Genomic DNA, 16,751 nt, shown 5'->3' on the forward strand with positions numbered 1-16,751 from the left:
GAGAATAAAAGTTACGGCTTCTTTCTTTGCGTGAACGTTTGGGCGGCGTTATGCAAATCTTCCGAGATCGTGACGTAGGTATGTGGGGGTGTGTTAGAACGAGCCGTTTTAGGTAGGCGTGGCTGACTCTTAACTTTTATAAAGAATATCTTTTTGGATTTGAGACTTTAGTCTTTGCAACTTTACAGATCTTCTTTATGCACCAAGAGCTTGTAACACTCCAAAGAGAAAGGAAAAATTGAAATCGCATCATATGACCCCTTTAAAACTGGTCTATCGGTTTTGCCAACCAATAAAAGAAAAGGGGAGCATTTAAGGAATCTGTTTGAAAACAATCATTGTTATTAGTTCCATTTGGTGTCGTAAAGGGACATAAATTACACACTTCACCCTTAACTAAATGGAGCTGCAATATTTTCTCATGGGTCCAACAGCAGCAGTTCAATATACCATTGATCACGAGAAAACTGCTGAGCGAAGCCTCAAAGCTTATTCTTGAACGAAATTTAATGCAAAGTTGTAAATTATCTTAAATGGCTAAGGGATACACTGAGATGCAATGAACATAAGTCGACCCATTTAGTCCAAAGGGTAAAGAAGTGGCCATTAGAGTATAAGGGCACTAAAGATTTACCTTCACCATCTGGCAGTCTTTCGGTCCTGTGCTCTCTCTTCTCATTTCCGCACTGCTCACAGGCAATTTACTTGTTGTTGTGATCCGGGGAACTTTTGGGATGTCCTTAAGGAAGAGAGCATAAAGAAACAGAATGTTACGTTATGAAAGACACAAAGGAGTAGGAGAGAGAAAGAAAAAGAGGGAAAACAAGAGAGTGTTGGGGTTAAATTCTCCAGACGCTTTATTATAAAGCACAGACAATTTTCCACGTAGGTTAATTTGAAGTCGGTTGTCAACTCTCTTTCTATTGTGATCTACTGTACATGAGTGGCTTTAAAGTCAGAGCACAAAGCACACTTCTGTTATTGTGTTCCATTTAGCAAATGCTTTTATCCAAGGAGACTTACAGTAAATGGAAACTGTTCGGCTTAAGAGCATAATTAAAAAAAGTATTTTGCTGGTTCTGTTTAAATCACTTATAGATATTATTATTATTATTATTATTATTATATATTTAAATGTAATTTAATTTAATTTAATTTATAACTATAAAACATATAGTATATACAATACCATTGCATTAATGTTACAAAAGATTTATATTACAAATAAATGATGTTCTTTCAATTAACTTTCTATTCATAAAAGAATCCTGGGAAAAAAGTGTATCTCGATAACCACAAAGATATTATGAAGCACAATTGTTCTCAACTTTGATAGTATTTATTTTGTTCTTGAACAAGAAATTAGCATATTAGAATAATTTCAGATCATACGAGACTGAAAACTGGAGTAATTATTTTTACTGGAAATTCAGCTTTGCCATCATGTGAATAAATTAAAATGTAAAAGTTGAAAATTTTAATATCACAATATTGCTGTTTTTATACTCTTATTTTTCAGTATTAAAATAAAAGCTGCCTTAGCGATTTCAATATTTTGAATGGTAGTTTATATCTAGATTTTATTTTATTTTATTTTACTTTTCATGCTATTTATTTCTGTAAAGAACGGCACTTTTATGTGCATGTTTTGTCTGTAATTTGAAAAAAACTAATCACATGATTAAATAATATATATTTTCCTTACATAAGATGAAAGCAGTAATGTATCACACACACAGAACCAGCAGGTAAATGTGTCTCAGATTATATGTGCTGAAATGGCGACTCTGGTTAAATCAATGTTAGTGTGAATTAAAGAAAAAAGCACAGTGGGGGACGAGTTTCTAGCAAAGCTCTTCATACATCCTATCACTCATTTACTGAGCAAAGACAGATGCAATAAATACTACAAACAAACTTCATACAGTCTCTGAAGTGTCTCTCTGGAGGAGTAACGATATAACAATAATCAGCTTAGGGACTCTCTGCTCCTCAGAGTGAATGAAACAGAATATGACACACTTATTGCTTCCCCATTGCAAATCAGCATGATATCCGTAGAGGCCTAGTTTTTGGTAAGCCACTTTTGAACATTGTCATCTGGTGTTGACTTGAGTGCTCACTTATGTACTAAGATGTCCAAACCCGAAAGGAAAATGTGTGTATACCTTCAATTTTATTATCTTATGCACAGGTACACAGCAGATTGCAAAAATTGTTTTGGGTTGGTGAGGATCCCGGTTATGAAGGCTTTGAGGTGGTTGTTAAATTTCAAGTAGCAGTTAAAAAGCCCTTCTGTGCTGTAAAGTTTGCACATTTCACTTCAGGACAAATCCATGAATCTTGTATCAAGCCCACAGAAGTCTTGTTTTTACATCAGAAATGGTGTGCTATATTTTAATTCAAACAACTCTCATGAGAAGACCAACAACGTCAAGACAAGATGCCGTCGGGTGAGTATTGTAAAGAGTTATTAAAATGAGGGGTTCGTGTCTGAGTTATTTGTTCAAAACACCTGCTTTAATTAATCAGCTTGGCCTCCTTGGTTTAAGACGAGCTAATTAGCGGATGTTTGGTAGAGATACCTGGAGGGAAAGCAGCGGTATAAATATTTCGCTTCTCAGTTTGTTCAGAATGTCAGTTAATTAACTCTGTTTAACTGTACAGAGTGAATCGACAGAGCTAACATGATCCATTTCCATGATTTCCAGCGTCATCGTGTTCAGTGCTCTGTTGATGTCAGCTGTTTTGGGTTGAGACGGAAAGATCAAAACTTGTAACTTTTGACCTCTTGCCTATCTTGACAATTTAATGCATTTACGAACTAGCCTTGGTGATCTTTAAACTGCTGTGTGCTTGTAGCATGACTACAAGTACATGATTTTAAGATAAAGTATGTAATTTCTGCACCACTACAAACACAGAACAAAAGAAATATTTTTCAAAAAGATTTTTCAGATACCGTCCCATTCCCCATTGTTTACACACTTGACCTTCCATTTATTACGATGGTCATGCGCATAAATATAGCAACAGCAACAAATCAACAGCAATGAGGTTTGTCTCAAGAGGCAGTCTAAGTGGCTTAGTTACAGTTTAGTTTGAGAAAACTATTTTTGTCTCATGAAGGAAGATCAGTTTTTACCGGTGTTCATTGCCATGGTAACAAAAGCTGCATGACTAACCTGATCCAGAACAGATTTAGTTTATTTGGGAAAAAGATTTGTGGTAACGCTTTAAAATAAGGTTCCATTTAACATTAGTTAACATGAACTAACAATGAAAAGTACCTGTAAACCATTTATTAACCTCAGTTAATGTTAATTTCAACATTTACTAATACATTATTAAAATTGTCGCTATTATTTAATGGACCTGTGCTAACATGAATTAACAAATCGTTGTATTTCTAATTTTAAAAAAGCCTATAACGTAAACATGGTATAAACATGGATATAATTTGCATTTTAACCCACATACTGAAATTTAATTGTTGCTCGACCCGGTCTCATGGCAATTCGTACTTAACGAGGTGGATAATTCGTACAAATTTCTATGACCTCACTCGTTTGAATTTGTACGATTTTTGTTAAATTGTACATATTTTACGAGTTCCCCAATTTGTATGAATTCATACAAATGACCCACCCCTAACCCCGCCCCTAAACCTACTTGTCACTGGGGTCTAGACAAATCATACAGAATTGTACAAGTGAGGTCGTATGAATTCGTACGAATTAGCCACCTCGTAAAATACGTACGGATTGGTCGTGAGATAGCGTTGTATTGTTTTGCAGGGTTTTTTTCATGTACATGTATACTTGTGATGAACACTTAAATGTACTTGTAAATGAAAAAAAGCTTTCAATGTAAATTAAAACAGTGATAAGTTTAAAATAAATGCACAATATTTTAACACACCAAATGATTAAGCTTGCCTTTTATGCTCTTTGTGGAGCTATAAAAATGATAAAGTTTATAAATTCATTCGCATTGATACTTAAGACTAATCTCTTGAGCTTAAGCGAAGAAAAAAAATGATGCTAACAGGCAAATAGCACAAACACATAAATGTTACATGCAATTTAACAAGCTACAGCACATTGCATCTATCAACGGCTGTTAAATATGAAGTGACTATCATTTAAAACTGGCTGTTTGTTAAAACCTCACGCTGATGAATCTTTCAGCAGCAGGGACTAGTGTGCGCTGGCTGACAGTATAGGTTTTGCATGGCTGTTTGGAAAGGATTAAGGCTCATTACATTCTCAACAGTTGATGAATAGGGACTGTAATGAAATGCTGAATGGGACACTGTATAGAGGACTAAATGTCTTCTTCTCATCCACTTAATTTGAGAGGTAGAAAATTATTTGTACTTGAGAGACAGATGTTTTACAATAACATGTTTAATCTTAAGGGAACACATCTTGACTTTGGTGTCAGGGTGGATGTTTGTGTCAGGTTTCCGGTGAAAGTCTTGCTGAAAGGCTCAAGGTGAGACATTTCAGACCAAGATTCTGAAGAAATCAAAATAAACATGACATTGTCTAAGAAGATACTTCAAATTTTTTTCTTTTCATGTCTTTATGGGTGCTCAATAATAATGTATTTTGAATACCATGTCCAAAGTTAAGTGTCTTACTAAGTTCCTTCTAACATTTTCTTTCTTAAAAAATCAGCTTATTTAGGGAAAAAAAGCTGAAGGCTGAAGCCTTGTTTTATGAGGTCTTTTGATGTTCTCTAATATTGTTCTGTGGAGACTTTTTGCTTATGGACTAGAGTATTGGAGCATAATCAAAAAGCACTGCTCTGTCCTCTGGGTAGTGCATATAGGCATTGAGATTCTTAGCAACACTGAGTGCTTCTGCGTCATGTAGGGGGAGAAAATAGAGGCAGATTCTCCCACACTGCCTGCTAAATAAATCAAGCACTGTTAATGGTTTGTGTTCTCAGCAGTACTGTATGCACTGAGAGATTATTTTCTTAACAGGTTGGATGACAGTATGCCTTTTGTGAATTATGGCATTTAACCTTTAGATTACAGTGTTGCCTCAAAGTAACAAACCCCTTTTCTTCATTTTTTACAATAGCATGATGCATATGAGATGACAGTAAAATTGTTGAAGGAATAGTTAACCCCCCAAAAAGTCCTTGTAACCCCATGCACTATATTTCAAGTATTCTAAAGTCGTTTGATAACTCTGACAGAAATGTGTGATAAACAGAAATCTTAAGTCAGCATGAAATGAAAATTCACTGTCTGTTTTGAAAATGCATGTTATAGATAAAAGAAAGAAAAAAGAAAAAGTTTATAGACAAATTCTCACAATTAACTAGTTGCTTATTAGCATGCATATTGGCTGTTTATTGGTACTTAAAAAAGCACATACAGTATTAATACCTTAGTCTCCATTTATGGCAAGCCGTTTTGACTTTTATTCATTCTCAGGATTATGAATTCTTGATATCAACAATTAAATTTTTACTAGTTAAAATGTTAATTCTTGATATCAGGAATTAGATTTCTACTGGTAACAATTGCTATTTTTGATATCAGCAATTACATTTCCACTAGTAACAATGTTAATTCTTGATATCAACAATTTAATTGTCACTAGTTAAAATGCTAATTCTTGATATCAGGAATTACATTTCAACTAGTAAAAACTATAATTCTTGATATCTGTAATTGTATTTTCACTAGTTAAACGTCAGCATAGGCTGCCATTCAAAATCAATTGTTGATATCAAGAACTAACTCCGCCTACCAACGTGTGGTAGTGTTACACAACACTGCAAAAAGACTTCAACAAACTGTCAGCTTCAGTGGCGCAGATGGTAGAGCACAAAGCAGTTGTTTATTGACGCGACGGACCCGAGTTCGATTCCGCCTTCTGCCGAATTCGTTCGTCTCCCTTATCACATCGGAAAGGCATATATTTTCAATAAAAATGAAGTAAATTATCGAAAAGTGGAAAATAACGTGTGGATATTGGTTAAGGTTACGGCTAGTTGTAGGGGCGGCATCCATTTAATAATTTTTAAATAAAAATGATAATTTACACTCAATACGTTATTATTGTAGCCTATACTGTTTTATAATGTAGCCAACTACAATAATGAGGTGCAGATATTGGCCACTATATGCACTAAGCAGTACGAACAGCATCAAACTACTATTACTGCAAGAAAATACTCCTATTATTAAATAGTGTAAATAGAATCTATTGCTAAGAAAATATGCTATTTTCACTTAGTGTAAATAGAATTCATTGTATTCAAATAGCCCCTGCCAAAATCAAATTCTAAACTATCAGCCATTTCAACTGGAAGATGAAGGCTGTGATATTAATTTAATCCACTAGAGGGGGCCACAGGATAAGGAATCTTCTAAGCCTTTTTCAGTTTTATTGAAAATAAGTGCAATAAATGTGTATAACTGTAGTGTAGTGACAGTAGTTTCATATTATTAGTGTGCATAGAAATATGTGAAATGCGAAGAAAGTGTAATAAAACCAAAAATAAACACATGAAAAAATGACATGAAGTTATTTTTTATGTTAAAGCTAAATTAATGACTTGTTCATTTTTCCTTTAATTATCCGAAGGATTTGGTGGCCAATAAAAAGAAACAGCATGAAATTACTTTTTTTTTTTACAATTAACAAAAAATAAAAAATAAATTAATCCAGCCATAATATAATTTTCATGTTTCATTGACAAAACAAATAAATAAAGGAGGAGCCGTTTCTGCGCATGGATGTTCTTCCGCCATCTTTGGCCAATGTTGACGCTAAAACGAGGATTGTGGGAAAACCAGATCTCATTAATATTCATGATCTCATTACCATAGCTATTCTTACCTGTAAAAATGGCATTTCTACATATCTGTAAAAGTATTTTACTAGTTAAATGTTATTTAAGATATCAGTAATTAAATTTTCACTAGTTGCAACGGAAATTTCAGATATCAACTGCCCTTGTTGATATCAATAATTACTTTGTTACTAGTAAAAATGTGAATGCTTGATATCAAGAATTCAGTTGTTACTAGTTGAAATGTTAATTCTTGATATCTGTAAATGAATTTCAACATGTTAGATTTGTTATTTTTGATATCTAAAAATATATTTGTGATATCAATATAATTTCTGATATCTAAAATGGCTTTCTTACTAGTAACAATCACATTCATGATATCAGAAATGAACATTGTCACCAGTGGCAATTAAATTGTTGATATCAATAATTAAATTGTTGATATCAAGAATAGAAGTCTGTACTAGTAACCATGTGATTACTGATATCAAAAATAAAGGTTTTTACTAGTAAGAATTGTATTTCTGATATGTGAAATTGGAATTTCAACTAGTAAGAAATCAATTCTTGATATCAACAATTGATTTTGAATGGCAGCCTATGGTGACATTTAACTAGTGAAAATACAATTACAGATATCAAGAATTATAATTTTTACTAGTTGAAATTTAATTCCTGATATCAATAATTAGCATTTTAACTAGGGAAAATTTAATTGTTGATATCAAGAATTAACATTGTTACTAGTGGAAATGTAATTGCTGATATCAAAAATAGCAATTGTTACTAGTAGAAATCTAATTCCTGATATCAAGAATTAACATTTTAACTAGTAAAAATTGAATTGTTGATATCAAGAATTCATATCCTGAGAATGAATAAAAGTCAAAACGGCTTGCCACATTAAAGGGGTCATATGAAAAAATTCTAATTGTTACTAGTAGAAATCCAATTCCTGATATCAAGAATTAACATTTTAACTAGTAAAAATTGAATTGTTGATATCAAGAATTCATATCCTGAGAATGAATAAAAGTCAATACGGCTTGCCTATTGCCATTCCCAGGATATAAATTATTGATATCAAGAATAATATTTTTTACTAGTAGAAATGTAATTGCTGATATCAAAAATTCAATTTCTGCGAGTGATGATGTCATTGTTGATATCAAGAATTAACATTGTTACTAGTGGAAATGTAATTGCTGATATCAAAAATAACAATTGTTACTAGTAGAAACCTAATTCCTGATATCAAGAATTAACATTTTAACTAGTAAAAATTGAATTGTTGATATCAATAATTCATATCCTGAGAATGAATAAAAGTCAAAACGGCTTGCCATATCCATTACCATATTCTAGATCCCTTAACTTTGCCTAATAACTAAACTTAACAACTACCCTACTAACTATTAATATGCAGTAATTAGGAGTTTATTGAGGCAAAAGTCATAGTTAATAGTTAGTTAATAGTGAGAATTGGTCCCTAAACTAAAGTGTGACTAAAAGGTCTGCATAATACAGCACTTTTAAATATAAACAATCCCGAAATACACTAGGACTTTTATTTTGAAGTATTTATGCTGTACTACTAAAAATGATATAATACGCACACTTACAACAATAAATTACAATATAAACACCCGTAATTTATCAATAGTAGAAAATACACAAATCACTTGGAATAAATGTGTGCTATTCTTTGATTGCGAACTTTGGAACGTGCAAATTTTTAGTGATTACAACTTTCACATTGTTCTTTTCTCATAGCTACCATGTGGATTCAGAAGATTCTGAATATAGCAAGTTGTATGCATACATTTATAGTAGGCTACTTTTGTGCTGTTTGAAGGAAGGACTTCATTAATAAAACAAAATAAAAAGCCTGTCTAGTCATATGATGGCCATTTAAAATCTATTTCTGTGCTTTTTCATCAAATTCAGAGAATGGCTTTTCTTCAGGGTGTTAGTACCTTTGCATGCGGCTGCTGAAAGGTGACTCTTGAATTGTTGGCCAAGGCAGAGTACCTCAACAGGTTGGTGGGTGTGGCTGGAAATCTGTGTAAACTTCCTGTCTGGCTGTGTAGGACAGACGAGAAGCAGATATGCACGGTATCCTTTAGGGCTTTCAGCTGTGACTCCTGCAACAAATTAAGTGAGACAACACATGAGATTAATGGGCAAATGTTTATCACGCTGTCATCTGTTCATTTGCTCCAAATGTCTGTCAAAATGGCAAAATCCCTGACCTAATAAGATAATAGAATTCATTTTTAAAGTTTGCATTTTAAAAGATAGCAGAATAGAAAAACACTAAAGCTGAATTGGAATGATGAAACGGATCGGCTCCTGATTTACCTTATCCAGCGCTGCCTTCTCCAGTTCATCTTTGGCCACTTTGAGTTTATTCTCCAAGTCCATCAGTTGCTGACCCTGCACAGAAGAGGCATTGATGCTCTTATCATCTTACCAAACTGACATTCGCCTTAGTTCAAAATGTGTGTTTATATTTAAAGTGGTTTCCAGAATCTAGAGATGCTTGTATTTAGCATTTTTTATTCAATACATGTGTAATTACAAATGATATTATCAACAGTTTAAACAAATCGTTTGGATTTACAGAACAATTTGAAAATGATCCACAAAGTATTTTAAGCTTCAAAGGGAGAGGAACATGGTCAATATAAGACATTTACTTATTCGATTACTGACCCAGAAATAGTCCAGAATCTTAAACATGTCTTTCTTAAATATTTAATTTTGGACCTAATTATTTCTTTGTTTTAAAAATCTTAAAATCCTAAATTGGCTGTTTATTTCAAGGTTTAAATTAGACTTGAAACTTATATGTTCAATGTGGTCACGGACATTGTGGATAATGAGCAAACTATTCAAATAACTATAATTTCTTTTCTGCTAGATTTATCTTTAGATCTTTACATCTCTAGGTTTATGTATATATAATATTACTTTGGGTTGCATGAACTCTACTGTGAATGCTTATATAATTGAGCGTGATGCTCTTCTTTGAGGCAGAACTACATAATGACTTGCCCTCAGTATGTCATTAGTTTAGTTTCATAAATATATGACTGTGATGCTATTTGTGCAGTCAACAACAGACTCATTGAGATGTGAACAGGTGATATAGAGATTGCCCATCTGGGATCATTAGCACACGTTATCTGGGAGACGAAAAGTAGAGTGCCTGGATATAAGAGAGAAATTCGGTATTCATATTTTACAGAATGAACTCAAATGTCCACAGTTTCTTCAATATAAGTAGTCATCTAAAATCTAACATGAACAGGCCATGATTTTACATTTTCACAAGTTTGAATGTTCCTGAAATCATAAAAAAGATGAAGAGTCATTTTGTTTGTGCTAAAAAGCCATTCGTTTGTGAATAGCTTTTTAGAAAGAGGTGAGACCTTTAGAAAATACTAAAGCCTTTAGTTTTGAGCAAGAAACAAAATCAATGTAAGACACGTCAGTCTAAAGAAAAATAGCTCTAAGATAGTGTTTTTCTCAGCGACTCAGTGGTTAAGCATGGACTTACACACAAAGTTAATACACAACAAAACACAAGTAGTTTAGAAGTGAAAATAAGGTTAATATGGCTGGCTGGATAAACCAAATAAATCTTTAATATTTCATTTCGTATTAAATTCTAAATGTACAAATGAATGTTCCTTGTTATATAGCATATTTATTGCATTGTGAGCTATTTTGTAATTTGGTTTGTTTTCCATCAATACAACATTACCATAATCACAGTAAATTGTGGAATATCCTAATTGCTAGTAAGGCAGCTGCCAATAAAAAAAAAAAGACTGTATTCAAAGTATAATTAAAAGAAAGAACATTGCAATCATTCTGATTGTGTCTTATAACAAGCTATTATGCCATTGCCGTCACAATTTAATCTTTAATCTATTTGTGATTATTTTCGCAGACTTCTTTCAAGCACAACAGAGAAGAGCTACCAAAGCGATGGATTACAAAAGCTGAATCTTAAACAAGAAAGACCTATTGATAAAGGAACTGATGCTAGATCAGGTAATAAAGGACAACTACTGTACCAAGCAAATGCTAATGATTTACATCAAGTTTTGATTAAATAGCAGTGCCACACAACATAACAGTCTATAAATAATCTGACATACCTGTGCATAATTCAGACACTTCACTCCAACACAACAAGACATGATTGTGATAAATGGCAGCACTTCAAATAAGAAATAAAAAAATCAATTTAATTCTGGCTAGATCTGGGGAAAATACTTTGACAAAGCAATCTTGCTCATTGTCCTTCTCTAGCTTTTTGCCATGCTAGCCTAAGCCTCTGAATATTCTTCCTTTGCTTCCCATTACCGAACAATGACTTTTCAAAGCGACTCGTACTTAAAAGGCAACTCTAGATAAAAACTCTGAAAAGAACTTCTTTAATCATGAATATAAAAGGAGGAGGGATAATCTTCCTACATCGATTTCAAACAGGGGAGGCAGAAATAGATGTACAGCCCAGATAAAAACACATTAGAGGAAGGTAAGCCCAGATTGGATATTGCTCTTTGAAAAAGTTTGCCTCATAGAGTAGGCGCCTTGACTAACAAAAATAATAATTCATGTTCTTTCTTAAAAACTGACACGATATATTTTACAACACGTGTTAGGCTGTCTTCCCGATTAAGAAGCAATAGTTTTAAAGTGATGCACTTTGTGTGAAAGCCCAGTGTTTATATGACGGTACCAAAGGGCAATGTGCTGGAAATATCAGCTGACATTTTCCCATCTAACACTGAAAATAAGAGAGGAAAGGTCAACCTGCATGGCAGGAAAGGTCACTGTTTTTTACATGAATCTTCACTCTCATCTCATATAAAAAGGTCAAACCATTCAATATTACTCCTGATTTGTTTTATTTTGGCCAGAAATGCAGATTATTATGTATGATTTTTAGGACGGTGACATTCACATTGCTTTGTTTCCGCTTTCAAAAACATCTAGCATGAGAGGTTTGTGGCTCTTAGACCATTTTGGAAGCTGTAAAGGCTTGCGTATTTCTAAAAGTTGATAAAACTAACTTCTAGCAAATGAATTCGCATTCCATACCGTTCCAAAGTTTGGCCGTCAGTAGGTTTTTTTAATACTTAATTCAGAAAGGAGTGACTTTGTAACAAGACATTTGTAATGTTACAAAATATCTCTATTGGAAATAAATGCTGATATATGAAACTTTCTATTCATCTAAGGATTCAGAAAACAAACAAATATTTTTCAACGTTGATAATAAGAAATGTTTCTTGAGCACCAAATCAACATATTATGATTTCTGAAGGATCAAGTGACACTGAAGACTGGAGAAATGGCTGCTGAAATATCAACTTTGCCATCACAGGAATAAATTGTATTTTAAAATATACAGCGGGTAAAATAAGTATTGAACACGTCTTATATATATTTCTAAAGGTGCTGTTGACTTGAAATATTCACCAGATGTTGGTAACAACCCATGTAATCCATACATACAAAGAAAACAAAACAGATACGTTCAGAAATTAAGTTATGTGTAATAAAATGGAATGACACAGGGAAAACGTATTGCACACATGAAGAAAGGGAGGTGTAAAAAGGCATGGAAAGCCAAGACACCAGCTAAAATCTTTCAGTAATTAGAAAGCAATCCTGCCCCTAGTCAGTGGAAAATAATATTAGCTGGTTCAGTCCCAACACTTATAGTACCAGGATGATGAAGATGAAACCAGGGTGGACATTTCAGCAAGACAATGATCCCAAACACAGCCAAGGAAACTCTCAATTGGTTCCAGAAAAAGAAAATAAAGCTGCTAGAATGGCCCAGCTAATCACCTGACTTGAATCCAATAGAAAATAAGAACTAAAGATCAGAGCTCATAGAAGAGGCCCACAGACCCTTCAATATTCGAAGTCACTGTGGAAGAATAGGCCAGAATCACACCTGAGCAATGCATGCGACTAGCTTCCCCATACAGGAGGTGTCTTGAAGCTGTCATTACCAACAAAGGCTTTTGTACAAAGTATTAAATAAATTTCAGTAGTTCAATACTTTTTCCCTGTGTCATTCATTTTAAATACACATAACTTAATTTCTGAACTTATTTGTTTTGTTTCATTTGTATGTATGGATTACTTTGGTTGTTACCGACATCTGGTGAAAATTTCATGCCAACAGCACTTTTAGAAACATATTTGGTTGAGAATGAAAATCGGGTTGACGTCAGTATTTGACACCAATTTGACGTTGACTTAACGTAGGATTTTGGTAATGCAACCTAAAAACAACAAATATCAACGTCAGCTGATGCCAGTATTGGACATCAAACTACCTTTGACATTGAATTTTGGTCACCCGACGTTGCAACTGAAATTTAACCAAGTGTCAACGTCTTATGACGTTGTGTGCCTGCTGGGAATATTCACAACATTAAATTCTTAGCACAATTAAACTAAAGATCTGGTGATGTGTCCTGACTGACTGACATAGTAAACTGAATCAGAAATATCTTGTACATGGTTAGAGTAACAAGACAACACACAATAGTAAGCCAAACGGGCTTGTTTGGTTCTTACCTTAAAAATTAAATCCTTTTTGCCATACCTCAGCTCTTTCAGTTGGGCTTGGATTTTTTTGGACTGCAAAATGAAGATAAGAGAGAATGTGTGTTAGCTTACTCAAATAGTAAAATTGGTTTTAGATTGTGTAGCAGGCTTTTTTGTGGCTGCGCCGAAGTGTTCCTTTGTAAACGTTTGCTGGGCAAAGCTCCAATTCAAAGGAGAGACCTTCACTGAGCAAGAAAATATAAAACTCTTCCCTTCAGTGGACTGCAGGGACCACTCGATGATGCAAACACATTAACACATCAACACCCAGGCATACACACTTGCACAATAACACTCACTCCATGGTATGGTATTGTCTTGGCTTGCTGCCTGTGGATTGCTGCCACAGTTGTAAACATTTACAGAATCAAACACGCACACACACACACACACACACACACACACACACACACACACACATTATAGCATCAATGTCTTCAGTAATCTCTTAGCAACTGAAGTGTACAGCACCTCCACAAAACTAATGAGACTTCATTCCTCTCTCCCTCTTAGAAAAGCAAAATCACATTGCCAATACACTTGCATTTAGTTGTCTTGCCAGTTTTTTAGCTTGGAATGAGTTGAATGTTGAGTTTGTAATATCAAGTTGGTTGCACTTGAATCTAGCACTAACCTACAAAATGTGTGTTTAAATATATACCGTTTCGGGTCTTTTTTTTAAGTAATTAAAACATTTTATTCTGCAAGAATGCAATAAACTGTTTTAAAAGTAACAGCATAGATAGACATTCATTGATTCAAGTAAATTCTGTTCTTTCAAACTTCATATTCATCAAGGAAACAAAAAAAAAAGATAATATTTTCAACATTTATAATAATGCTTGCTTCTTGAGCAGCAAATCAGCATATTAGACATTTTTCTGAAGGATCATATGACACTGAGGACTGGAGTAATTTTAAACTGTAATAATATTTCATAATATTACTGTTTTTACTGTATTGATCAAATAAATGCAGCCTTGGCAAGCATAAGTTACTATTTTATTCACTTTATTATTTTTCGAAAGATTATTTGGGTATGATTTGCAATAACATTCCATTTCAGTCCTTCTACTTCAAAGGTTTGTTTAATTCACTGTGTTTCTTGCCGTTTCTTCGTAATTATTATAAAAATTTACTAGCAATTTCTGAAAAAAATGTTTCTTCACCAAAGTGTAAGAGAAAACCTTTTGTCAATAATCATTAAACATAATTTTGTAATTATTTTTGCATTCAAACTCAAAAATCTGAGTGTGGCATGTGAATAGGTGTGAATATGCATAATGCGTCAACATTATTTTTGGTCTGAATAGAAATGCTGAAGTATTTTCAACTGTGTTTGAGTGCACAACAGTCAGCACAACATACCTCCTCTGCATGTATGTCACAGAGCTTGTTCCCGGACAGAAGTTTGTTCTTCAGGCTTTTATTCTGCAAGACAAGAAAAGGCAATAAATAGAGATATACTGTACCGACGGCTTTGTAACATCAAGCTTGAAACAAGCCCAGATGTCTTGTTTTATCTAGGTAAATACACTCAATTTAATGGTACCCCTGTCCCTGCAGACAAAAGTAATGCTTCAACTGTTTCCATTGAGCTCATTTTGACAGTTCCCTCACAAGCTTATTGAAGCTCAAGGTGACCCAGGAGTATATGCCTCATTTCTGTAATAACCTGCAGTGGATGTCTTTATGGAAATAGATGATGGTAGATTAAGAATCAATACAGAGATGATGGTGGTGCTGAGTTTAATCTAGTGCTTTTCTCCACCTCCTCTTTTTTCTTTCTTTCTGTTCGTGTCCTTTTGCTTTTATTTTTTCTCTCATTATCTCTCTCTGCCTCAATTTCTCACTTCCTTTGTCTCTGTGTTGGTCCGAGATGCAAATGTACACACTTTTAGTGGCAATGTCACCCAGTTTCAGACCCACCAGGATTTCGCAGGACTTTTTGCTGATAATTGCGGCTCCAAAAAATGACTGAATTTCCAGAGGCTTTTCTCTAAAATTGCGATACTTGTGGTATTTTTGGCATTGTTTTGCAGTGAAAACCCAGCAACAATCATGCAATTAATGTTAGTGACAATAGAAGTACAATTACCTGTAATTATTTTAGTGCATAATAACTAAATATGCAGTATGCATTGAAATATTAAGACAACAATGATGAAATAGCCTGCATATTTGTGTATTCTGTTTTCAGCATAAATAAAAAAAAACAGAATGTGTCCACAGAGTGATCATGTTAACGAAATCTTTTCAGTCATTAACACAACTGGGCAATTAGGTTCTGAGAGTTCTGGTAATAATTTTCTTGAGAGACTAAATATACATAATCATTTTTTTTTCTATGCATGTCATACATCATCAAAAACTGTATAGTTACTGAAACCTCTCATTGAATACCATTCAAAAGGTTGGGGTGCGTAAACTTTTTTTAAATTTTGAAAAAATTTTATTATTAATTTATTTAATTCTGCAAAGGACACATTAAATTGATGAAAAGTGACCATTACATTGTTCTAAAATATTTCTATTTCTATTTAACTTTATATTCCTGAAAGAAAAAAAATAATCACAGTTTCCACAAAAATATTAAAGGGGTCATATGATGCGATTTCAATTCAACTGTTTTCAACATTTATAATAATAAGAAATATTTCTGGAGCACCAAATCAGCATATTTAAATGATTTCTGAAATAATGGCTTCTGAAAATTCAACTTTGCCATCACAGGAATAAATCACATTTTAAAATATATTTAAATTGAATTAATAAAGTATTTCACAATATTACTGTTTTCTCCACTTTATTTTTTATATATAAATGCAGTGGTCCGCATAAGAGACTTCTTTCAAAAACATTCAACATTAATCTTACAGAACCCAAACATTCGAACACTAAAGTACAGACATTTACAAACTTACTGACGTTATTGTTACTATCTAATGAAGTCAGGAAATGAGAGTGACTGGAAAACTTAGTCTTAGCATTTCTGTGTGATATTTATGTGAAGATCAAGGGAACATTTTAAATTGCATTTTGAAGGGCACTGCAGGAACGGGACACCTTTTATAGGGTCATTCCAAATGAACATGAGTAACTGGAGAGGACACAAAGAGACAGGGTTGGATGCTGAAGTTTTATTTGTCTCAACAGTCTTAACTGCTAACATGAATTTTGCTGCTGCGCTGTCATTGCTTAAAATTTAAGTGGCAGTGACGTCTTTGTATAGAGTGCATACATGCGAGACAGAATGAGACACCTTTCAGATTGTTGATTAGCTA

At 33.6% G+C, this 16,751-nt stretch overlaps 1 protein-coding gene across 4 annotated transcripts in view; it reads right to left on the reverse strand.

Annotated features, from left to right (window-relative positions):
- Positions 1–16,751, reverse strand: part of LOC107746562 (leucine zipper protein 2-like) — a 114,085-nt gene that overhangs the window by 7,954 nt on the left and 89,380 nt on the right. For 2 of the 4 annotated variants that reach the window (XM_016560821.1, XM_016560823.1), the window contains exons 6-10: positions 14,836–14,898; positions 13,438–13,500; positions 9,184–9,258; positions 8,799–8,966; positions 635–739 (exon numbers count right to left, since the gene is read on the reverse strand). In XM_016560821.1, coding sequence (XP_016416307.1) covers positions 635–739; positions 8,799–8,966; positions 9,184–9,258; positions 13,438–13,500; positions 14,836–14,898 — 474 coding nt within the window. The remainder of the gene's footprint in view (positions 1–634; positions 740–8,798; positions 8,967–9,183; positions 9,259–13,437; positions 13,501–14,835; positions 14,899–16,751) is intronic. The other 2 variants (XM_016560824.1, XM_016560822.1) reach the window with 2 other exon arrangements.

The sequence above is a fragment of the Sinocyclocheilus rhinocerous genome, unplaced genomic scaffold, assembly GCF_001515625.1.
Source record: "Sinocyclocheilus rhinocerous isolate Xijiao unplaced genomic scaffold, SAMN03320098_v1.1 scaffold1160, whole genome shotgun sequence".
Lineage (NCBI taxonomy): Eukaryota > Metazoa > Chordata > Actinopteri > Cypriniformes > Cyprinidae > Sinocyclocheilus > Sinocyclocheilus rhinocerous.